This window comes from Setaria italica, chromosome II (genome assembly GCF_000263155.2).
Source record: "Setaria italica strain Yugu1 chromosome II, Setaria_italica_v2.0, whole genome shotgun sequence".
Taxonomy (NCBI): Eukaryota; Viridiplantae; Streptophyta; class Magnoliopsida; order Poales; family Poaceae; genus Setaria; species Setaria italica.
This window is the reverse complement of record NC_028451.1, coordinates 15,578,401-15,602,632: the sequence shown is the minus strand read 5'-3', so window position 1 is coordinate 15,602,632 and position 24,232 is coordinate 15,578,401. Positions and strand designations below refer to the sequence as shown.

The 24,232-nt window shown below is 42.8% G+C and overlaps 3 protein-coding genes and 1 long non-coding RNA gene across 6 annotated transcripts in view; 1 reads left to right on the top strand and 3 right to left on the bottom strand.

The window, feature by feature from the left end:
- The window catches only part of LOC101770765, an 11,464-nt gene extending 1,670 nt beyond the window's left edge, over positions 1–9,794 (bottom strand). The window contains exons 1-18 of the mRNA XM_022824280.1: positions 9,573–9,794; positions 9,206–9,374; positions 8,930–9,066; positions 8,257–8,301; positions 7,883–7,936; positions 7,668–7,772; positions 7,377–7,586; positions 7,197–7,282; positions 6,167–7,068; positions 5,721–5,775; positions 5,092–5,146; positions 2,761–2,971; positions 2,413–2,644; positions 1,409–1,488; positions 1,019–1,172; positions 848–926; positions 404–488; positions 4–47 (exon numbers count right to left, since the gene is read on the bottom strand). Of these exons, the coding sequence (XP_022680015.1) occupies positions 4–47; positions 404–488; positions 848–926; positions 1,019–1,172; positions 1,409–1,488; positions 2,413–2,644; positions 2,761–2,971; positions 5,092–5,146; positions 5,721–5,775; positions 6,167–7,068; positions 7,197–7,282; positions 7,377–7,586; positions 7,668–7,772; positions 7,883–7,936; positions 8,257–8,301; positions 8,930–9,066; positions 9,206–9,374; positions 9,573–9,779 (2,910 nt within the window). The 5' untranslated portion in view covers positions 9,780–9,794. The remainder of the gene's footprint in view (positions 1–3; positions 48–403; positions 489–847; positions 927–1,018; positions 1,173–1,408; positions 1,489–2,412; positions 2,645–2,760; positions 2,972–5,091; positions 5,147–5,720; positions 5,776–6,166; positions 7,069–7,196; positions 7,283–7,376; positions 7,587–7,667; positions 7,773–7,882; positions 7,937–8,256; positions 8,302–8,929; positions 9,067–9,205; positions 9,375–9,572) is intronic.
- Positions 9,795–10,381: 587 nt separating this feature from the next.
- Positions 10,382–15,198, bottom strand: LOC101769816 (U-box domain-containing protein 33). Of its 3 annotated transcripts, none has more exons than XM_004956178.3 (10): positions 15,050–15,198; positions 14,797–14,955; positions 14,377–14,498; positions 13,704–13,798; positions 13,488–13,565; positions 13,267–13,384; positions 13,097–13,159; positions 12,645–12,785; positions 11,637–11,969; positions 10,401–11,380 (listed from the first exon to the last, which is right to left on the bottom strand). In XM_004956178.3, the coding sequence occupies exons 2-10, from the start codon at positions 14,936–14,938 to the stop codon at positions 10,667–10,669; spliced, it is 1,806 nt and encodes a 601-aa protein (XP_004956235.1). In that variant the 5' UTR covers positions 14,939–14,955; positions 15,050–15,198; the 3' UTR covers positions 10,401–10,666. The 3 variants fall into 3 exon arrangements, with proteins under 3 accessions (XP_022679490.1, XP_004956235.1, XP_022679489.1); XM_022823754.1 differs by having other exon boundaries at positions 12,645–12,797; positions 14,797–14,957; positions 15,051–15,182; XM_022823755.1 differs by lacking the exons at positions 13,704–13,798; positions 15,050–15,198 and having other exon boundaries at positions 10,382–11,380; positions 12,645–12,797; positions 14,797–14,808.
- Positions 15,199–15,349: 151 nt separating this feature from the next.
- Positions 15,350–16,487, top strand: LOC111256201. The gene is made up of 3 exons (XR_002676199.1): positions 15,350–16,023; positions 16,122–16,226; positions 16,322–16,487. It is a non-coding gene; the product is annotated as an uncharacterized LOC111256201 (long non-coding RNA).
- A 279-nt stretch (positions 16,488–16,766) lies between these two features.
- LOC101768608 (U-box domain-containing protein 33) lies at positions 16,767–21,717 on the bottom strand. Its single transcript, XM_004956173.4, has 9 exons — positions 21,314–21,717; positions 20,728–20,849; positions 20,430–20,551; positions 20,021–20,134; positions 19,674–19,863; positions 19,141–19,281; positions 18,431–18,898; positions 17,548–18,315; positions 16,767–17,282 (listed from the first exon to the last, which is right to left on the bottom strand). Exons 1-9 carry the CDS (start codon positions 21,654–21,656, stop codon positions 17,094–17,096), a joined length of 2,457 nt encoding a protein of 818 aa, XP_004956230.1. The 5' UTR covers positions 21,657–21,717; the 3' UTR covers positions 16,767–17,093.
- Positions 21,718–24,232: the final 2,515 nt, after the last annotated feature.

Sequence of the window (24,232 nt, the reverse complement as noted above, 5' to 3'; positions counted from 1 at the left end):
CTGCTGAGCATTTTTCAGCACCAATTTCCCAAGAGTCCGATGGAGAACTGCACACAGCAGAAATTCAATGTAATCAGTGAAGCATGGCTACAGTTTCAAAAGGGAATAAATTCCAACTCATCAGGCCATGCCATTACTGCAATCAAGTAGCAAACATCATTCGGTTTCTCAATTCCTGATCATTTAACTTGTTTCAATTTTTGTCTCTGTTATGCGTGTCGATCTAACCTTCAATGTTCCTTTTATCCCCTCCTAATTGCAATGGTTTGCTCATATAAATAAGAAGCATCAACTGACATAATCCAGTAAGTTACTCTTTAACCAGCCAAATATTTTTCCCCTTTTAGTTTATGGGACCAGGGGAACAAAATGATGTGACAAAAAAAATGGTAATTATACTTACCATCTAGGATACTGTGATAGCGAAGAAGATTCGTGACAATGGAGCCAGGATGAAGAGAATTTGCAGTTATGTTGACATCCTCTTCCTGTTAGACAAAATATTGTATCATAGTTGGGCTGAAAAATAGTTGAACATCCTAATAAATCGGAAAATGAATAACAGCTGTAAAGAGAACATAATCAGCAGAAATCTGACACATTACTTGTGATTGGATGATGATTGTTCCTTCAATTTGTTACACCAAGATTAGCAATGAATGGACTCACTCAAGATGTCCAAAAAGTTACAAATTCCAAATTCAGATGCAAACATCTTAGGAAAACAATGCAACTGATGTTGGCAAGCATAGGTATCCATGTTGGAATGCATACAAATGTACAAAACATACACTAAAAAATCAAGAAAATGGTCATGTGTTAGGCAGAGCAAGAGAGCAAGACATACCTTGAATCGCCTGGCAAGTTCATTAGCGTGCAAGATGTTTGCAAGCTTTGACTGCCCATATGCTCCAATGCTGCTATACCTGCACAAGACAAGCTTGAACAAGTTACTAGATTTGCCTTGAAATGGAGTAGACAAACTGTAGAACGTAACAACTTGACAAGAATGACATACACTGATTCATCATTAATCTTATCAAAGCGGATGCCTTCCCCATATGTAAATCTGTGCCCCTCTGATGAAACGTTGACAATTCTTCCTTCCACATTTGATTCATGGGAGGTCTTCTTCATAGTATCCAACAGAAGGTGTGTCAGCAGGAAATGACCTGAAGATTATGAAATTAGAACTGCACTTTAGTAGACTGGTGTCTCTAAACAACATGGTGAATAAAAAACATTTTGATTGTCAATTGAGATAGAAAATTGCAGCATGTTGTTGAAGTAGAGTACTTGTACATGCAAATGTATATGATCCACCAGCAAAAAAAATGTATACGATTCAAAGTAGTAAACATGCATAAACACACAGCAGGTTAACCAAGAAGATGTATGGAATGCATACCAACATGGTTAGTTGCAAACTGCATCTCAATTCCGTCCTTTGAAAGTGCAAAAGGTATTGCCATTACTCCTGCATTGTTGCTGCCAGCAAAAGTGCCAAGTAATCAATTAAATGCCAAGAGATATTGAGGCAATACTCTGAACAAACATGCAAGAGAACCAGTACCGAAATAGCAGACTTATAAATATACCGAGTCAGATTGTTACAACAGGCATAAGAAGGCGCCCTAGACAATCTATTGTTAAAAAATCTCAAACCCAAGAACAATATTAAATAACTGCTACCTAAAACAAACAAGTATACAATTAACACGTCCCTCCTCCTGTTTCCTGTGATGGACAGCCAATCAGAGTTGCAACTTGCAAGCAAAGAGTGACTTGATAGCTTTCAGGCATATAACACATCACACGAACCACTCCAACTCAACAAAGGCATCCATTTCTACCACATCCCAAGGAAATGTGAAAGATTATCCAAGCATGAATAACTAGATATCTTTGTATACAGTATTTGCTCAAAGCAATGAAGAAAAATGCACAGGAAAATAGACGCTTAGAGCCTAAGGTACAATACTTAATTAAGCAAGAGAGGACTGATGAATAGAGCAAGGACAAACTGGGTCGTCATTCATCAATACATGTTGGCTACAAGTTGTGTAGCAACTCATAAGCTTTTTCTCCCATTGTCGAGTTACGGATTGCGTATTATAAGATATTGTTCTAAAAGTAAAAGTAATAACTGTCGTTCTAGTGGTGTGGTACTAGGAGAGATCCAGAATTGAATAGATTGACTGAATATATTGGCTGATGTGGTAGTAGCAGTAATATGCATTAATTATATCAACTGCTCCTACGTAGTAGGTAGTTTTCCCTGATTGAAGTACTGATTTATCAGTAGGACTCATCCCAGGTCGCTCTCGTACTGATCCTGAAGGCAGGTGCGGTTGGTAGCATGGGAAGCAAATTGGGGAGCAGGCAACAATAGCAACAGAGCAGTACACGTACACGAGGATGTTGAGGGGGAGCCCCCTGGAGACGAATTCGGACGCGAAGGCGCGGACGGAGGCCGTGGACGAGAGGTCGAGCTCCATGACGTCGAGCCTGGCCCCGGGCGCCTCGGCGAGGACGCGGTCCCTGACGGCCTGGGCGGCGGGGACGCTCCTGACGGCCATGACGACGTGGGCCCCGCGCAGCGCCAGCGTCCGCGCCGTCTCCGCGCCGATGCCGCTGGACGCCCCTGACGACAACGGGGGTTCGGGTCGGGTTAGTAGAGAGGAACGGCGGGGAGGTTTCGGACGGGATTGGTGTCGGAGGAGGAGGAAGAGAGAGGGGTTCGGGGGTGGAGATACGGACCGGTGACGACGGCGGTGAGGCCGGCGGCGGAGATGCCCTCGGTGACCTGGTCGGCGGTGGAGCTCCAGCAGAAGCCGGAAGGGCCCCGGCGGCTCAGCAGCCACGACGTCATCATCTTCCCCAGTCTTCCCCCTCTCTCTCGCTCTGGCGCTCTGCAATGCCAAGGGTCTGCCGGCCTGCCTGCCGGCCTGCCCGCCAGCAAATCAGTCAACTACTCAACTGGTCCGTGGCTTTCTGGGGGAGGAGAAATTTCGACATTTGACACTTAATACGCGCGATGAATTTAACATCCAATTCGCGTTGCTTTCGATACTGATATCTGACACACTACGCGTGAATTGTTTCGATTCAGGTTTCTCTTCCTTTTTTCTCAATTTCCATCTTTTCCTTTTGTTTTCTCTCATTAGGCCTTGAACGGACAATAGTACCCCTATTCTTAACGCTTTGCGGGAGCCAAAAATGTAAAAGCAGGAAAAAAATATAAAAGCAAGAGTACGTTTTCACTGGTTCTTCTTCCTATGGAAGTTCTTCCTCAACTTCACAAATTCAATCATGGCGCTCACCCATAGAACTAGAGAATCTCAACTATGGAATGAAACTGGAGAAAGATGAAATAGAACGAGGGGAGGGACGAGATTCTTTGGTGGGATTTGCACGGGTTCCTTGCGGTGGTGCACGGCGCCCGAAATTAGCTCGCTGGCCTTCATGGTTCAACCGTGACACAGCTGCCTCGGTCCACCACCTACGCTGTGGCCACCTCCACCCACCTGCGCTGCACGCGTGCATGGCCCGTGACGCCTCCGCCCTCCACCTGCCTTGCCCGCTCCACGGACGCCTGCCACCCAGCTTGCATCGCACGCCACCGGCGCAGGCTCGCACGGGGCAGTAGGCGGAGGATGGGTGCTATGTACTTGCTGTTGCTTGGCTGCGGCAAGGAGACCTCCGAGGCTCTAAGCCGATGGCGGCAGCAAGTTTTTCCATCACCGAGAGGAACAAGAGACGCATGATAAGGGGCGCATGATAAGGGGTAGGGGCATTATCGTCCATTCACTAAGGCTGATGAGAGAAAAGAAAAAAGAAAAGATGGAAATTGAGAAAAATGAAGAGAAATCTTTGAATCGAAATAATTCGCGACTGGAATGTCAAATATCGAAAGACATACGAATTGGATGTAAATCCGGTAAGACGCGCGTATTGAGCGTCAAATATCAAAATTTCTTCCTGGGGGAGGAGGATCTGCCGTTGTGTGCGTGTGCGCGCTATTTCGGCCCGGTCCGGGACGGGGGAGGACTCGAGAGGAGGTGGCCGATACGCTTCTAGAGGCGGCGGAGCATTTCGGAGAAGAAGCAAAGATCTTCTAGAAAGAAGCAGGAAAAGGGGAGGAAAAATGAAAGGGTGATGCACGCTGAGTCGTGCGGCACCATCTGAAGTAGGTGAGCAAACACGGCATGGATGGAATGGTGTGTGCAGACACTCACAGGTCGCGTATGCATTGGTGCATAGCTACCGCTCATCAATTCCATCGTGTTAGGTGTTCTGTCGTGCACCTATGAATTACCGCGAGGATTCAAGTGAGATTTGCGCATCGCAAACACGCTCGAAAAATCGAAAACCAGTCTTCAACGGGAGCAGATTCCACGCTGCATATTGAACATTGCAAAATCAAACGCTCTTTTTTTTAAACTCTTTGGCGATCGAGAGAATTCACGTGCTCATATGTATTACTGTACGATAGCCCACATAAGTCCATAATAAGTTTATAACAGCATGATAGGATTTTGCAAAAAAGAAAAAAGAAAAAAGAAAGAACAAAACCAACAAGATATAATAAGCCTATTACGCAGCCTGCAATAAACACACGAAACCAGCCCACATAGGCCTGAGATTCTCCTAGTGTCAAAATTGATGTACACGGGCTGCACAAGCAAGTAAATGGGCCTTCGGGCCCAACCTGTGCACGGGAATGGGGAACATGAGCAGGTGGTGCGCGCTGCGTTCGTTTGTTGGTTGCTTAATCCCACCTCGCCGAGGCAAGCAGGAACCAAGGCAGACGCCGCTATAAGAACGGGGGCATTGCTACCGAGCGCAAGCACGCAGCTGCGCGGTGCGCACAGAGCGAACTATTCTTTCGCCTTTTACTAAAGAATACCGTGTGCGCGCCGCAAATAGCAGCATACGCCTATTTTTGGAGGGCGCTCTCCCATTTTGGGAGGGCCCCAGCAATCCAATGGAAAATTAATCATCAAAAGGGAAACAGTCCAACGAAAGTAAATTATTACGTGTGCAATCTCAATGTTATTTTGAGTATTATCTAATTTTGTATTTCTTTACTCTTATCTGTTCTGAAGCAAACAGCCAGGTGCCAGGGCTATATGGATCTGTGCTTCTGTAATTGGCAAGCAGACAACAGGACCATAGACAGATCTCACTAGCTCGTCCCAGTGAAATCAATGCAGATACACATCGCAGCAACGCTAAAATCTCACTAATTCGTTCCAAAGCAGGGCCATTAGATCTGTGCGCATGCAAACAGCAGGGCCATATTGATTGGATAGAGCCAAATCTCACTAATTCGTTCCAAAGAAAAACACAGAATCGAGGCAAGGTGCAGACCGCACGTATTCGACATTGTTTAGCGCACTCTGATGAATACAAAAGGAGATTAACTAGCATGATCAAAGCATATATTCCAATCACGTTCCATCTTTACCAAAAACCAATCGCGCACAAGACCTATCCGGCTATCCCCTTCTAAAACTGGGACCCTCTGCTTCACCGACCATGTCAACACAGCTGCAAACTGCACTAGCCATTTCACAATCATCCAAGCGAAACAAATTTGACCCTGAAACTTTCATAGCGCCCTGCTGGGTAAGCAGGGCCTTCCCTGTAGGGCTGTAGGATCCAACGACAACTCAGCTAGACCTTGACAAAACTTTCTTCACCCTGCCATTCCTCACTTGTCATGACACAAAACAAGTTTCACATGATCAGCTGCAATTGCTTCTTTCCACCCTGCAAAATACAACCACGCTTCAGTACTGAGCTAAATAAGGAAGAATCACAATAAACTTTCCTTATTCAGAAGATATAAAAAAATTATTTATACTCTAAGGCAAATAAACATACAAAAAAAAAGAACGGTATGCCTACTCACAAGTAAATTTGTGCACTTCTTTTCTTTCCCTCCTCTACATAGTAGAATATATAGATGGTTTCCAGTACAGTTTACTCATGATACAAAAATACTTAATGCAATTTTCAAGTCGAGCATGCTTTTTCTAAGAATGAAAAAGGGTAAGAACTAATAACACACTGAAAACTACTTGGTTAAGAAAAGTTAGGAAAACTTATTGGTTAGCCAAGCTTGAAGGGCATGTGAATATAACAGCAGTAAGATGTTTACTTTGAGAAAGGAAGGCTGTAGCTTCTTTACTGGAAAATACAGTTCGTCGTAAATGTTCACCCTCTGCCAAATCTGCACTGCGGCAGGTTGAATAACTCTTTTCATCTGTGATACCACTGAAGCAAGAATGCTTCTCTTCAGCTGGCACACTATTTCCATCACTATGAGGAATACCTTCATTTTTGTTTTCCACATGCGTAACCGGTCGCATCATCTTGACTGATGCATGTTTCACAGTCTTTGTGCTGGGAGTGACTGGGTCATCCTTGGAACGGAAGTCCTTCAAGTGTTCACTACCATCTTCAATCGCAACACTTATAGATCCTATTAGCACACGAGAGTTTTTGCTAGGAGCCATGTTGTGTTCATCATCTACATCTAACCCATGTTTTGGACACTGTTTCTCAATCTCAGCTTGCACTTTCCGTGCCCAAGTTTTGTTTCTATTTGGCGAGGAACAGACATTTGGATCCCTGTAATTTGAAGACCTCGCTAAAGCAAGTTGCTTTGAAGCAACTGCGGAACCAGATATAATGCTATTTTCAGCAAGCTTCTCTGTTCTTCCTAAATGATGCCTTGAAATAACTTGTGGCCGTAACACAGCACCTTTATCCATTACAGGCCCTGAATCACAGCTGACATCTTCTACCAATAGGTTCGCATTAAAACCATTGTCAGTTTCTGAAGTAACTGGTGGTGGAAATTGAATATATTGTGACCCTTCTTGCTCATGAAGGTCTGGATCTGAAATAGCCTTGAAACTTTGAATGCCAGGATAACATGTTGCGTCATCCATGATTTTGGGTAACTGAATTGCCACATCATGGTCCTTGAGGTCTTTTAACCTCTGTTCTTTCTGCCTAAGTTTCTTCATCCGCTTCCTTTCCATCAGTTCGGCTTGCCTTCAAGTTATAGTAGAACATAAAAATAAATTCCAAATCAAGATAGAATTATATGATGTTGTATTTATACAAGAAATAACTTAGCCAGATATTTGAATTATAGTGCGCTTAGAGTGTAAGTCAATAACCTTTTCTGAGCAGCTTCCTCTTCCTCCACCAGCAACTTCTGGCATCTTAATGCTTCAGCAGCCTTCTCAGCACACCATGCTTCAACCTGTTGTTTGATTTGTAGTCACAAAATAAATTGATCGAATTTATACCTAAAGGGTAAATGCAAATTCCCTTTTGCGCAATAGGCATTATCTTACCAGCTTTTGTTCGAGCATGTAACTAGCGCATGCAACAACATTTTTCAACTCAGTTGCAATTTTGTCTGCCTCTCCATCAAACAAAAACTTTTGTATACAAGCAGCCGTGTTTGTGCAAAGAAATGTTTTCTCACTTGCTTCATCGAGAACACTAAATAGTTCATTCGATGATACAGGCAGCTGCATTGAAACCTTTGTTTGAATCAAATCCTGTAGAGACCAAAAAGAACTTAACATTACAAAATCCAAATCTGCACTGTAGATCAGGAAAAAGAAGTTCAAATATCATACCAGAAGCTCACTGCCAGCTCTTGCATATGCCATTGGCAACGAGGCGTACCCTGGCTTACACATCCATGATGATAGTGCTGTTAAAATTGATGAACCAGTGACACCCTGAAAATAATTTATATTCCCAGTTACTGTTTTGAAAGGAAACTGGTCCAAATATGCATCGCATGTTATCTGGAAAAACGAAACGAACAATCTGATAGTATGATAGTTACCTCCACAACAACATCGGACAAAGACAAAATTGTGCTGGCATCATCCACAGTCAGCTAAAGGAACAAAAAAGTTATGAGAAAAAATTGCAATCTATAAAGGGAGTCACTTGAATAAACAAGCCAATGAACTAATCTAGATATACTTCATGATTCAAGTTGACACGAACAAAAACTGTACTGAAAGTTGCTGGCCATATCTTATCTTTTTACATGAAAAGTTACAAAGGAAACAGAGCATATTGTCTCCTTTAAAAAGTCAATAACAAGTATATAACCTGTGAGGCAGTTATTATGTATCAAGTAATACACGATCAAGCTTAGAATAAATTTAGGAAATTGGCAAAGGAAGAAGCAATGTATTGCAGATAACTTACTTTATTCCAGAATGCGGCGAGATGGTCTCTATTCTTGGGAAAATCCTGCAGAGCATAAACAATGTCATGTCAATATGGCAATGAGATGGAGGAGCAGCTTCATAGGGGAAAAACGTATATGCAATATAAATGAAGTTCATTATGACAACAAACACTTCTGTGCCATTGATAATAGTTGTACACCCCTGTGATATTTAAACTTGTCTAACTTGGGAAAAGATTAACACTTAATATCTTGTGTGGCAGCAACAACAAATTGCATACTTTCTGGGAAAATAATAGGTGACTCAGCCAGCATTTCAACACCACCAGAAAAGGAATGAATACGACGGGAATTTTGACTCGGGAAACTAGCAAGTTATCCAGAGTGCATTCTTCCGACTCACAATTAAATGACTTATGCTAAAATGACCATACACATATGGAAATAGGAAGCATGCAATTCTATTAATGACATTCAGAACTACATTATCTAAATACAGTGGCAAAAAGTACGTTACGGAGTACGGACTATGGTGAAGCAGTTGGGTGCGATGGTTGAGGTCACAGGCTTGAGCCCTATCTTCATATTTAATTCAAAAGATCTGCAGTTCTCTTACGTTTCCCTCATTTATCTAACTATGGTAAGTTGGCACAGAATTGGCGGGAAAAGACAAAAGGACAAATCACAGACCTTGTCTACTTTCAGGGTTCGGCGATGAACACGTGTATGCCGCCGAAAGTTGATTGAAGAACAGAATTCTCTTGAACACTTGGTACACTTGTCCAACTGCACCTTCGGAGGTGAGAACAACGGCCACCCTGGAAGATCTGCGAGGTTTAAAGAAACAAAGATGGCATACAGGTTTATTTGTTGATGATGAGATTTCTTCTCCTTATCCAGCAACGCCACCTATTGCGGCAGCCAATATCGCAATTGAATAGAATACCTGCTTTTGACAGGACATACATTTTTCAGTCTCACCATTTGCCTTTGCAGCAGCCTGAGCAATCGCAGCGACGGCGTCCGGGACCTTCATGGATTGGATTTGGCTGGACGTGGAGATGATGTCCCTCGCTGTTTCTGCATTGTCCTTGGTGGTGACATGACTGGATTTTCTAGATGCATTCATCTCCAACTGCAAGTAGGGGAGCGATCAGGGGCGGACTCAGTATCGGACATGGGCGTACACATGCACACCCGATAATTTTTGCGAAGGATCGAGGTTTAGCGGGCAAATACATGGTCAGATCCGAATACAAACAGCAAACATTAGGGTTTTGCGTGTTCGATTTCGCACAGCAGGGACGGAAGGGAAGGGAATAGGCGGGCATACCTGTCGGATGCTCGTCACCGGCGAAGCGCCCGACGAAGAACTGGCCAAGGGCGGCCGCTCGACCTGTCGTCGCCGGCTCGCCGCTAGGAAAGGGAGGCCGAGAGTGGAGCGGACAAGGAAAATGGAAGGCAGCGGAGGAGAAAGAAAAAGGAACGCGCGCTCGGGACCGTGCCGGGCCCAATGGTCATCCGATCGACGGGCTCGCATCAGTCATCACCTTGCGGCCCATGAACGAGCCCATGCTCTCCGCAGCTCGCGGACGCTGCTGGTTCGCTGGGCGACGCCGCCGGGCGGGTGCCACGCCTCGCTCGCAGCCGTCCACCGCGCCGCCGTTGCTGGGTGCCGCGCCTAGCTGGATGCCGTCTACTTCGCCGCCGGGTGCCGCACCTCAGTCCCGTCCGGTGCTTGTTCAGATTTCTATGTGCAGCGAAAAATGAGGTAAAGGAGCTGAATTTCTCGCGGCGTAATCTGCTGGTCTATTTGGTTGCGATTCTTGAATGATAGTTCTACGAGAACTCGATTTCAGCTGCGTGCCAACTACGAAATCGTTGCCATCTGTCACATGGACTTCCATCCCAAACCGGGCTGCAGACGTGGGAGCGTACAATGCATGGTGGCTGTCAGAATCAGCTTTCCTGAATGTTGGATTGAGAGATTGTAAATTCATGTTGTGACTGGACATTGAATGTGATGATCAAATGTTTGTCGATTTCATACTATGATCACTGAAGTTGAATTGAGAATTTGAGGTTACCGAATGTTGTCAATTTCTGCATGCTGCAGCCTGGAACTGGAAGTGATCCTGAAGAGACGTTACGTTGGTGCACATTCCAAAAAAATCACCGTGCACCTGCACCATTATCTTGGTTAACCAATTGCAACTGCATCTAGCGTTTGTATCTTCTGTTCACACTCCCATCTCTTGCTTCTACCGTACTCCTAAATATTTACATTCTAATGCACATTTATGCTTGGATATGCTTGTCTAATCTCAAGAGAATGACTAGATAACACTACTGTTGAATGACTAGCTACTGATACTATACTACTGTTTTGATGGCATGTGGATACTGTACATAAATACTACGGTAAGTTCAGCTTCCATGGGAATTCCATTTCCAGGATTTACTAGCTGGCCTTGCCATTGCCCGTAGGATGTCGAGCGGCCTCCACTCGGCGTCGGACGTGATCGCCGGCCGCCGCTTCCTCTCCAGGCTGCAGCACCTGAGCGCCAGCTTGAGCAGCCGCTCGGCCTGCACCTCCGGCCATGCCCCCGCGGACGCGTCCAGCACGCTGTGCACGGCGTCCATCTTCACCGCCTCGCGCGCCTGCTCCGCGACGTTGAGGTCCAGGAGGCCCGTGAGCAGCTGCAGGATCACCACTCCGAACGCGTACACGTCCGACTCCGTGGTGAGCTCGCCGGTCATGAAGAAGACGGGGTCCATGTACCCCGTCGTGCCCATCGGGTTCGTGCGCCGGCCGATGGTCTCCTCCTCCAGCGGCTTCACGTGCACCGCCCGCGCCGTCCCGAAGTCCCCCAGCCGGCTCGCGTTGCCGGCGTCCAGGAGGATGTTGGTCAGCTTCAGGTCGGCGTGGATGATGGCGTGGGGACGCCGGGAGTGGAGGTACGCCAGCGCCGACCGCTGCTCGGCGAGGATCCGGACGCGGTCCTTCCACAGGAGGCCCTTGGAGAGCCTGTCCAGGAGGGTGCCGTTGGGGAGGTGCTCGTACACGAGGCCGCAAGACTCCGGGCACACGCCCATCAGCCTCACGATGTGCGGGTGCTCCAACTTGCTCAGCACCACCACCTGAGGATTGGAATTCCCAACACAAATGTTAACTTCCTCCAGTTATGGTATGCCATTTGCTATGCATTTCCTTGTCTGGGGTATTCAAGAAGGTGTCTTCAGTAGTAAGGTGTTTAACTTTGCTTCTTATTGTTAATTGTTGCAGTGCAATTGCATCTGAGTTAGAATGCCTCGCGGTGTGCTAGGATATGCTCTGTGCAATTATAATAACTTTTTTGGCATACAGTTAAAGGGAAGACCAGATAGAATCATTTACCTCCTGCTGATACTCTGGGAAACCTTGTCTACCATGAGGCTTCAGCATCTTGATGGCCACTGGCGTGCCACCAAAATTTCCTTTGTAAACAGGGCCATAACCTCCTTCTCCTATGAAATTTCTTGAGTGGAAGTTATCCGTTGCTTTTGCAATCTGCGACATCGAGAATTCTTCAATGTTCTCTGGGATTTGCAGCTCTGGGTATTTAGGTTCTGATAAGCTCTTCCGCTTCAGTGAAGCAGCCATTTGTCTGGGTGACAAGCTCCTCACACCATGATTATGGCCCTCTCCTTGCAGCTCTTTCAGTTTCTTTTGGAGTCTGTCTATTTCCTCCTGACCAAAAGAAAAAAGAGGTGCTGAATACCATACTTATATGATGCACCAAGGTTATTTCTTTTCCGTTTATCGTCAGCACTAAAGAAATTCAATACTTTAATGCTGTCGTGTGACATTTTATTACCATATGATTTCTACTTCTCTGAATGTGTCTCCTGATATTACTTTCATTAGTGCCTTTTTTAAAAACAAAGAATCATTATTGCAAGTTGAAACCTAAGGTTAACTAAGGCCCTGTTTGGATACACCCTCGAATCCACTTTTAAGACACTTTTAGGACTTGTGCATCCAAATATGGATCTTAAAAGTGCACTCCTAAACTTTAGGAGGGCCATTTTAATTAGGAGGGTCAAGGGGTACTAATGGATTCTATTTCTCCTAAAAGTGGTCCCAAGTTCCCCTTTACCCCTATTACCCTTGCATGCATTAATGACGTGAACAGTGCAGGGGTAGTTTAGAGGAATAATTGGGGGGTAAAAATAACATTTTCCCTTTGAGGTCCTAAAGATTAGTAGTCCATCCAAACAGCCCTGTACTAAACTTTAGGACTAGCAATTTGAGGGTTAGTACACTACTAAATTTTAGAAGTTTGTATCCAAACAGGGCCTAAGGCATCTCTGGCTCTGTTAACAGTAGTGGAATCTGAGGAGGGTTGCGCCGTTTAATTCTTACCATGATTTTTGCTGTCTTTTCAGTTATATTCCTGAAACTCTGTATCTCATCAGATTGGTCAGCATCCTCTTCAGCAATGCTTTCGATCTCTTCGGAAGCAATTGATTCCTCTGTGCCTTGTTCAGTCAATGTTTCATCTTCCTGCACATCAGGCTGTAAGAAATCAATGTACTGTACCTACACAAACTGCTGCCTTCAGAAATCTATTAATATGGTGGTTTAGTACTACTTCAGCTAATAAACATATATTGGTGGACATAAATTAAGGCCTCCTAAACATATTTAAGTAGACAGTGAACTTATATGTCATTTATTATTTTCTCGTTTCAAAAAAATATGTCATTTATTTCTAAAAAAAGAGATTTGAATGCACATATCAAAGAAGTTAAGAAGAGATTTCAATGCACATATCCTAGAAGATACTGTAAAAGCATAACTGTTGGAAAGTATACCGTTGCTAATTGATCAGAATCATCCGTTTCAATCAACGACTCCTCATCCAAGATTTCTTCTGCCTGAAATAAATCAAATATGATAGTACAACAGAAATCAGGACTGACTTTGAACTATGGGCATAGACTTATTGGTCGAAAATGGCTATTCTTCACTGGAAATTACTTACGAGGTCACTTGGTGGTGTCATGTAGCCATCAGATTCCTCACCTAGCTCATGTATAGATGCTAAAATATCTGAGCTCCCTCCATATCCAATATTTCCACTGTGCTCCAGGTGATCATTGCTGGATTTAGAAAAATTGTATCCATCAAGTCATTTCCAAATGTGATCCAGAGCTAATAAAAGTAGGCCATATCTGTCATTAACTTAGTAGATCTCAAGTATACCTGGTGGAGATGTGTTTGCCATTGAGCACCACCCAAACCTGACAGCATTGGCGAAGTGTCACTTTCCTTGACATGTTCCTGTACAACTTGGTTTTTAGTTTTTCATGCTAAGATAGAACATTAGTTTAATATTGTACAGATTGTAGAAAGAGCAGCATATGTGAAGAGATATTATATTTTTCATTGAATTGTTTGATGTGCAGATTCAGTTCTGACCTTGAACCAATGACGATTCTCTTAATTTTGAGCTGCTTTACCAGGTTCACAACACCGGCAACAGTGTCATCATGTGTAAGGTAATGTGCGCTAACCTGCAGGAACACATACTTGTTTCAAAGCATGTTCCCTGAGAAATAAATATCTGCCTATTGCGATATTAATTTGATCCCTTGCTCCACATGACTTGCTTGCTTAATTATTAGTGTAGATTAAATAAAATATTCACTTTTATGGTACTGCTATACTAAGTTTGTTTACAATTGCAGATGGTGTTCAAAATTTCAAATAGTGTATCAAAGAGAAACGTCTTGGTTTTAAAGTGTAGCTCATTTTATTTTCCCTTGTAGGAAGGAGGGCGACAGACATGAATACGTACTACTATTAGCAGTTTACCACACTTTTTTTTCTCGAACACGCAGGAGAACTACATATCATCGTACTAATAGTAGAAGGAGTCGTACACAGACCCAAACACCCACACCCACACCCACTAGGACTATAGCAGTTTAGCACACTAACTCAGCTTGGAGAAATTATAAGGTCCCATAGCAAAAGAACCAAGAGTTTAAGTATCAGAGTAGAATGTATTTCCAAATAAACTCAAAAAAAGAACAGCTATAATCTTACTTCTATGAATCTGAACTTGAATATAAGAATAATGTAGCGTTACCTTTCTTGTACCACACAGATTTTTGTACTGTGATAACATGTTGACCATAGCTTTCGTTTCTCTGCCTCTGTGCATCTCCTTCTCCTTTTCGTCAGCAAACTTGTATAGCACTTTACCACCCACTACAGTTGGAGGATAGGAAGGAAACAATAAGGTGCAGCTCATGATAGTAAGAATAGCGTGTGCGCGCTGTTAATGCCTATGGCCATAATTATGCAATCCTTGTGCATATATAAGGTTGGGAGTTTTGGGAGAAATCATCTTCTCCTATCTATTGGTAGTTTTTAATCCTTTCTAGCATTGGGATGGATGGTCATATTACTTTATATTCAACAGGATAGAAGATAAAAAAACACCGAATTAATGAATTGTGGCACAAAGAATGGAAAGGATTTGCCTGAAGGATTATAAGAATCTTACTGAAGGGCATCCACTTTGAGGGCCAGTGAACGTGGACAAGAACTATGGTGGCCCTCGGGAAATTCGCAGCAGCCCATAGTATGTTAGCTTTCTCCTTTCTTGAGTTCTTCCCGACCGCTATATGAACCTCTTCCTCATCCATCTTTCTTAGCTTGCTCCCTACATGTACCATCAGGAATCAAGCTAAGATTCTGCCTTTTTCCATCTGCTTCAGCAGGAGCATGGCCTGAACAGGGGAAAGTGAGGTAATTACCTTTTTTTTCGTGTTGCTCCACTTTACATCAACCGCATGGTGTTGGTATTGGTATTGGTATTGGTATCAGCGTCGCCCTCGTCCCTTTTGTGCCTTATTATTCCTAGGAATCGCCAGTTCAGAGAGAGCTAAATAACGAGAGGCTGGAAGCGTGACCTTTGGATTTGGTCTACTTATGGTGGTCTACTGGGTACAGCATCATCGAGCACGTCAGGTCAGTATCTGGCTACGGGCCCCAAGTATATAATTGGATTAGAAAAGTCTTGCTTCAATTAGGAAACATTTTCAGTAGCCAACTCAAATTGCAAAAAAAAAAAAAAAGAAAAAGAAAGAAAACCTCACTCCTAATGGTTTGTGGTATGCTGTTTCACTAACCAATTCTTTGGAGTAGTTCCATCATCGTTCCTATGATTTGCAATAAGGAAAACGTTTTTCTTCATCTATGGAAAATCGGTTGGAAGCTAGCGTGGTGTTTTTCAGTACAGCCCATTAGTTGTGCACAAAATTTCTACACCAATCCAAGAAGCTGCAGTACGTGCCTGTCCTCGGCGACTGACTTTTGATGCTTCGCGATGAAGTCGTCCCATTAGATGGCGATTATTACAGTTAAATCGCATCTCCCTGGCCGGCAAGGCAACCATGCTTTCACAGCATCGAAGTGGCTGCTTTCAAGCTGCAGAAGAAATGTCCAGGATATGTCTATCTGGTATGAGAACTTTGAATTCTGGTGCACCAGTGAATGACGATTGGACATTTGGACCTTGTTCTTTCTCCAGCAGTGCCTTTCATAGCATTCTTGCACTCAAAGCTGTCAATACAGCAATCCACGTCAGGACATCTCTTTCAGATTTTTTAACAGACTGTAAAGCATATACCGGTATCATTCTTCGAGCTGGGCGACGTGAAGATTGTGGCCGAAACTTCTGTGCATTGGAAGCTCCATGGGAGTTACTCACGGTCATGGCGTTGAACAGGTACACAGTTCCAGAAGATACTGCACATGAGCATGTGTGGTCCTGATACGTTGGAAAAAGATAATTCTTGAAATAATTCATGTTGAATTTTCGATCAGATAGACAAACGATTCGATTCCAAATGCAAGGCACCACAAATAGTTCCTGATTGCTGGCTTCAGAGGATCCATCCCAGTTGCTTTCGTCACGCGCAATTCCTTTTTGTAAGTTTCTTCTAAGCAGATTGCTACTGGCAGCTTTGGTCAGTCGTCTGAGACTGTGACACCGTGCCTTTCTGAATTTCCTGTGATTTGCACAGGGGTGGGACTTTGACAAACCTGGGCACTGGACACGCCTTTCAAACGAAGATCTTTTTTTGTCTACCTCGATGACGTTCTGCCATAAAAAAGTGGACATTACTGATGGAAGGTCATTACGACTTCATGGCTAATTACCTCAGGTACTACTTTTGACACTTCTCTTTTTTTCCCCAAACTTTCAGATCAAATAGTATATCAATGTGCTACGACAGATTTATTCGGAATGTCTCAATGTGACACGACGGTAGATATATTCGGAATGTCTAAGTCCTAATATGCCCACATTTACTGCATTAGAAGTTGACACTTTGTTTTTGAAACCAGACATTTTGAAGTTGATAGTTCAATCAGACAGTCATTTTGCTTCCATTTACCATTTATCAGAAAGGTCCCTCCCACATATATTTAATATTCACTCAAGCAGTATGCATGGCCAGTTTGCCATTAACTCAGAACAGGGATTACAATTATGTGATCACCAAAACAGTTTTCATTCTGTAAACTCCTGTCCAATAGCATGGCACTAATGAAGCAGTTGGATCCCAGTTCATTACATTTCATTTACATAACCCACTATATTTCTTCATTCTTGTAGTATTGGGTATGTGTTACAGTTACAGCATAACATGCTATGGACGATAACATCCTTGCTAAGGCCATGGTGGGTAGGACAGAATCAAATTCAAATCCTTCGGATTTAATTTACATTTGAACCAAAACGTGAAAATTCCCATAGTAACACCTTTTATGTTTCCTAATGAGGCAGGTATATTAATCTCCATATGTGTGCAGCCATTCTTGAATTGCAGAACGGAGAGCATGGTTCGGCAAAAGATCACGGTGGGGTAGCTCAAGGTTTGTCATGGGTGATGTCCCATGACCACTGTCCAGCCATTCCCTTATAGCCTCGGCTTCATAGGTAAAACCATCTGCCGCAATTAGAGGGTCCCTCATGACATCCTGTAACACATAAATGCAAAGGTGAAACATGTAGAACAATATCAGAATCACAAATTCTGGATATGGCAATGCTTTTTGTATAATGACTAGAATAAACAATGGAAAAGAAAAGTTCAAGAGAAACTTAAGGCCAGCTAAATGTTTTAAGGTAAAAAATAGGGAAATGGATGTGGTAATATGCCAATCGTAAACATAACAAGGAGGGAATCACATTAAGGAATTTTTTTTTGAGAAAGTAAGGAAATTATATTCGCGTAAAACTCACCTGCAGTATTGGACAGATGAAGTAGGATGGCACACCACCAAGGTCTTCTGATACTGATTTAAATGACAATGAACATAGCATCACCGAAGCAGACCTATACATTGGTTCAAGTACAGTCCAAACCTCTGTTTGCAGGTCAGGACGATTTTTCCTTCTTATTTTACAGCATCTCAAACCCAACCCAGCCAACTGCTCAGCATACATGGCAGGCCATTCACCAGCAGATGAATCTAATATTGCTTGCAAACAACCCTTTTCCATAGCCTGTTGCACTTCTTTCAATAGACCAAATCCTGATCTTCCAGTCAAAAGGCGTAGGAGCACGATGCCAAAAGAATATACATCAGATAGGGGTGTCAGGTCACCAGAGATAAGGTATTCAGGATCAATATACACAAAAGAACCCTTCGGGTGGGTATGACGATATAGAGTAGTTGTGGCCTTGAACTGATCAGTTAATATTTGGCTTACACCAAAACCACTGAGTTTAGCTACATTATTTCCATCAAGAAGAATGTTAGATGCTTTGAGGTCACTGTGAACAATGCTATGAGGCTTATTAGAATGGAGGAAAATTAGTGCAGAGCAAATGTTAGAAGCGATGCGGGTACGCAACTGCCAACTAAGAGGCTTGGAATTATCTTTGCAAGCCAGACGGTCATCCAAGCTTCCATTTGGCATGTATTCGTAAACAAGGGCTTGAGCATCCTTGCATGCTCCTATAAGAGTAACAAGGTTTGGATGCCTCACCCTACTGAGAATTTCCACCTGTCAAGCAAAAGCAAGAAAAATTTTCAGGATCTGCAAGACAGTAATTTATTTGAACCAACAGAATGTTAATTCAGTTTATATGAAGGCAAGTGATAAAAACAGAGAATTCAACCTCTTGACTGAACTGCGACTGTGTCTGTGTAGTTTCAGGATTCAACTTCTTTATAGCTACGTTGGTGTGCCGAAGAAAGCCCTTGTATACACTTCCATATACACTTTCTCCAATCTTCATTGAGTGGTCAAAGTCGTTAGTTGCTTCCTTAATCTCTGAGTAGGGAAACTCTGTTATGTGCATCATCCCCTCTTCAGTTGCAGTAGACTCTCCTTTCCTTGCACGTAGCGTTTCTGTCTCTCTCAGCGCTTTGTCCCGCTGCAACATCAAATCCTTGATTATACGGTCAGCATGTTCACCTCTCTTCTCCAGGACCATTCTTTGTTCACGTTCCCCCTGAAGTTCCGCACAAAGTTCATCAACCCTTACTGTGAGGCTCTCAAATTCTTCCATTATTGTTGTAAGTTTTTCTTCCAGTTCATTCTTTTGTTTCATTTCGCGGAAGTATGAATTTTCGGAGGCTTGTGCCTGTTGAGGAAATAAAATGTGAGACATAAAGAACTTTTTCAAACCTGTAGCTGCTACTTATCCAGAACAATGTCTCCAGCTTTTTAATCCACCATTATGTTTCTTAAAGCACTTTGCGTTCACAGTAAAAAAGAATTACTTCCAGTCAAGTCCTCACTAGCAAACAACAATGCAAGTCAATTAAGTCCTCTTAAGATATAGTCAATACAATGTGAACGATAACTATAAATTAAGATACTTACTTTCTGTAAAGCCTCAAATAACTCTCGTTCCGCTTTCACATGTCTGCATTTCTCTTCATAAGCTTCTTGCCTTGCATTCTCTAGCTCCCTGAGGATATTCTGGAAATTATAGTAGGGCTCACAAGATTCTTCAATATTGTCCTGTAAGAGATCAATTTCACACATCATGTTTTTTGTCCACTTTTGAACTACAAACTAGACATTGCTGATGCACGAGACTAGGTAAGCCAGTGCTGTTAAGACACTGCAATTCTAGAAGTTAGGTTTGAAGATCAAGGGGTGATGGACCACCAGCTAAAGTGGTATGATCTAAAAGATCATCTTAGTGTATCTGCCAACTAAATTCTCCATCACGGACCATGTTTTAGGTGCAGGTTGAATCATTGACTGTTTCATCATGGATCATATGCCAGGAGTTATGCATATTGATTATCATTTACCAAACAGCCTCGAATGTTTTCTTAATAAGAAATAAACATAGCTGCTTCGTTGCTTGATTTTAAGTTTTGACATAATTTCAGCGCCATCATTACCTTCCCACTGATGTATAATGGGTCTGACTTAGTCCTTTCAATCTGTGGTTCCCCGATTGATTTGCATAGCCATGTGTTTGCAACACACCACATTTCTGATAAACTTGCTGATTTCTCCACTGAATAATGTCTGACCCCAGAGCTTTGTCTGCATTCCTGCATTTCTTCATGGCTAAGCTGAACAGCTTTCCTAGTGTAGAGGGAAAAAAATCAAATTCATATCAAGGCATGTATGATTCAAGAAAGTACATTAACTTTTTTACTCATTTCACATATGCAAATAGACTGCAGCCTAGGAACTGTCATTGTAACTGCAAGCACAAAAGTAAAGTGTATCTTCAGCTCACCAACAATACCTACGGTAAATCAGTGTTCCTTTGCAAATAAACCAAACTTTGCACAAAGGATGTGCTTGTTGTTCTACGAATCGTGCTTTCCTGGACTTCAGAGTCTTCATTTTCCTGAACACTTGAAACCAGGAGTTAGGTTTTAGCAAATCAATAGAAAATAACTTATTTTTCAGAGTTAAAAATGTACTGAAGCAGTAGGAACACAAAAGTTCCTTCCTATGCAAAGCATAGACTAGTTGTTTATCCCATAGACTAGAAACCAACTTTTTTTTTCTGGAGAATATGTATTAAAACACAATCTTTCAAATACATTGGTCTTTGCTATGATTAGATAGTGCTTATCTACAATTATCATACAAAGAAGTGTTACTACAATATAAATAGCATTAAGAACTTTGCCACATACTTTGTATAATGCTTATCAGCTGCTGCACCCATAACAAGCGTGGTAACATGATGCTCAGAAATGAGCTCCACTAGTCCCTGTGCAACATCATCTGATTCAACCACCAACTTCTCAGCATGTATCTGCGAGATTTATAGTGCAGTAAGTTAAAATGATGGATTAGTCTGATGACATACTGCGATATAAATCATGCATCAGTACATTTGTGCTGCAAATGATCATTCTGCACTTTATCCATTTCTAGAATTGAAAATGGGGATATCATAACTAACTATGTGGAATAAGCAGAGTAGCAGACCTTTCCTTGTGCGCATAAGTGTAGGTATTGATCCAAACTGTCATTGACTCTTTGTAGCTCCATCTCCTTGTATGCAGCTAGCTCCTGCTCCTCAACCTGGGCAGCAGGAACCCTGGCACCCACTGCGCACAACGTTGGAGCATAAACATCAAAACATTGCATTCATATATATGGAATGAAAATTAGAATCAGGAATCTGAGAGTCACTATATATTGATGCCAAAACAGAGCCCAATTTAGTACGAATGGTGCTGCAACCCCAAACGAGGTTCCCCTCTTGAGTTAATTGGGCTTGCACAACCACACAGTAGTGGAACTCTAGTGCAAGTGAATTTGCAGGAATATTGGAACATGAAAGCTGTTAGATGCTTAGATAAGTTAAATAAGTTCAATTTGGCTCCTCAAATAGACAACTGAACCGTGAAGCTACACGAATTGACGCTGTAACACAACGATCGGCATGAGAAAACAGTCACAATACCATCTCCTGAAAAAAAAAAGATCTTTCCATTTGCAGTGGAGAACAGAAAGACCCTTCCATTAACAGCGGAGAAGAAACATCGGAAGAAGGGGATGATGAGCGTACGGCAGGGCAGGAACTTGGGAGGCGAGTAGACATGGATCAGCACGAAGGAGGCGGCGCCGGCGCCGGCGCCGCGAGGGAACTTGTGCAGCGCCCATAGCAGCGTGGCCCTGGACTCGGCCACCTCCGTCCCCACGGCCACGTACACCTTCTCGCCGGCGAGCGACGGCTCCGGCGAATCATCGGCGTGAGGCGTGGGCGGCGAGGAGGAGCCGGCCGTGGCAGTAGCCATGTCCGTGTGCTGCTGCGGCTGCTTCGTTCTACTCTTTGGCCCGTGCTGCCTTGGAGCTGTCTGTCCCGGCGGCCGGCGGGCGGTTGGCTTTCTTGTCAGGGTCCTGCCTGCCATTTCTGGCCCCTGTACCCATTTATAATGGCATTTGGCATCTACCCGCCCAACACGCAGAAAATTCTCTAGTGTATGTTGCACTCATCATACAGTGCTTAAAATCACCATCTCCTTTTCTCCCCCTACTTTCCTCAATTCACGCGTCGTAGTAGAAAGGACAAAGGAGTATAATATAGTTTTTTTTTTTGCGAGGAAGAAAAGTGCCTGCTTGATCATGAGTTTTGAGGATGTGCAGCATCTAACATATGTTTTCTTTTGAAAGTAAAATTGTGTATAGTAAAGGGCCTAGAATTTAGATAGAAAATTTTACTGAGCTGAAATTTTTATACGTTTATGAGCTAAAAAATATTTAAAAACTGAGTTGGACCGTGATACATTATAGGGCCACATGATCCCAAGTAAAATTGTTAAGGTTACACTATTTAATTTAATTTAGAATAGTCTCAGTGGGAGTTTCATGGAGGGTGTGGAAGATTTTATGGACGTTAAATTTCATACCATATTAGCAATTTTGCTGACTTGACAAAGTCTTAATGAGGAGAGAGAATGTGGAGTTTCATAATATGTGAGAGGAGTTTCATCCCCATGACACTCAACCGTCACAATTAACTAGTTCCAAGTTTTGGTGCACACAGACTGACCTTGGTGTGGATAATACTAAATTGTTTGTGAAAAACAAAAATCAATTCTGCGGTCGTAAAGCGGTAATTACATGAGCGAGTTGCAGTTGATACAGGCTGTTGACATTTTAGCATTTTGCTTGATTTCTCAACGGGGTAATAAATCCGCCGCATTGCCATTGGCAATTGATCAAGTGGCCACTTCCGGACTTTCCTTTCCTTTAATTTCAAATTGATGACGTACGCACTACCTTAGTTTGGTCGCCAAATTTGATTCTACACACGCAATTACATACATTCGCAGGCAGCATTTGCGATTAGTATATTATTTGATAGGTATACCCGATGGAGCTCAGACGCGTTGATTAGTATAAACATTGGTTAGTTGTGTATCCAAGTATATTTTGACACTAAGGAACAAATTATATACATGCTTGCCGGTGCACATGAACAATTAATGAACAAGGACAATGCACTCACAGCCATGAGTCCATGACTTAGTTGTGATGGCTGCATCACTTCACAACCGGTTCAACGGCAACATAATAGTGGCTGTATTGTGAGAACTAGTTGTGATGACTACTGATTCGTGACACTAATTGATACGGAATACATGTACATACAGTGGTTTAGCTGTGGATAATGTACTAATTTGTTTGTGCAAAAACAGACCAAATTTGAGGTAGCAGTAAAGTTTGTGGTAATTACATAAGTGGACTGCAACTAATACGGGCTGTTGACATTTACCATTTTGCTTGATTTCTCAACGGGCCGGGGTAATAAATCGCTTGCACTTGGCTATTTTTTTTCATAATTCAGTTGACTAGTTCAGTACTACTAATGGCACAAGCAGGCGGGGTTGACATGAAGACGCGTAATCTGCATTGCCGTTGACTGTTCATCAGGTGGTCACTTTCCTTTCCTTCACGATGATGTGTGTGACTTGTGAGTGTGTCACTATGATTTTGCAATTGATCATGTACTACCTTAGTTTGCGCGTCAATCTGATTCCACACACGCAATTACATATGTTCGCACGCAGCGTGTGCGATTAGAATAATATTTTGATAAGTATACTCCATGAAGCTCAGGCGCGTTGATAAGTATAGGCAAACTCACAGACATAACAATTCAAGTGTGTGTTTACCCCAAGTGAAACGTGATTTTGCATTCAGGTTTTCAATCCTCTACGAATCGAATTTAGTCACCTAGAGGACGAAAGGAGTCAAATACGGAGTACGTGGGACACATAAAACGGACAGAAAATTTCCATAGGCAATAGGCACATGACATGCATGGCTAAATAACATTAGTAATTATTGTGAGGTGAGACATACAGCAGGCAGGCAGTGTCACTCACTATTTTTTTCCGAGAATACTCACTATTTTTTTCAAGAATATGCACAAGAGCTATGTATATATTTGTATATTTGTATCAAGAAGACACTCGAGCGTGCTTGGAAATTATCGTGAGCGGCGACTTCAAGTCGTAAAGTGATCGACACCGTCGTTTCTCGCGAATGCCGGTGAATTTCTTGCACTTGCATCGGCCAACGGTGCAGTTCCTTTCAAGCTCTCTCCACGATGCACACGCTACTACTACATATTTGCCGGAGTATCAAACGGAAAAAAAAAGGGAAATGATGATGTAATAATAACCAACTGTAAGATGGATTGTCACACCCAGTTTTAAAGGCAAAATCAGATGAATAAATTATATGTGCGTTAGGATCAAGTTTCACACATGTAACAACTTTAGTAAATACTATAGATAGTGCCATAACGTAAAGATAGTATTATATTTATTACATGATCAAAAGTCTTTAATACGAATAGCAAAACGAATCTTTATTCTAGCAGCGGAACTCCAACGATGACGACGACTCCACAGACAGTTGACTGGTGGCACACGTACGCCTAGAACTCCTCGAAATCTTGAAGAACCTCCTAAAAGTT

What these genes read in the sequence shown, in the direction of transcription:
- LOC101769816 (XM_022823754.1), bottom strand. Translation starts at nt 14,938, where the DNA reads ATGGATGAGGAAGAGGTTCATATAGCGGTCGGGAAGAACTCAAGAAAG. An exon ending in GGCAAACACATCTCCACCAG is followed by an intron (nt 13,385 to 13,487) that starts GTATACTTGAGA and finishes TTCTAAATCCAG; the next exon opens with CAATGATCACCTGGAGCACA. An exon ending in AAAAGACAGCAAAAATCATG is followed by an intron (nt 11,970 to 12,644) that starts GTAAGAATTAAA and finishes TCTTTTGGTCAG; the next exon opens with GAGGAAATAGACAGACTCCA.
- LOC101768608 (XM_004956173.4), bottom strand. Translation starts at nt 21,656, where the DNA reads ATGGCAGGCAGGACCCTGACAAGAAAGCCAACCGCCCGCCGGCCGCCG. An exon ending in ACTTATGCGCACAAGGAAAG is followed by an intron (nt 20,552 to 20,727) that starts GTCTGCTACTCT and finishes TAAATCTCGCAG; the next exon opens with ATACATGCTGAGAAGTTGGT. An exon ending in AGTCGCAGTTCAGTCAAGAG is followed by an intron (nt 18,316 to 18,430) that starts GTTGAATTCTCT and finishes TTTGCTTGACAG; the next exon opens with GTGGAAATTCTCAGTAGGGT.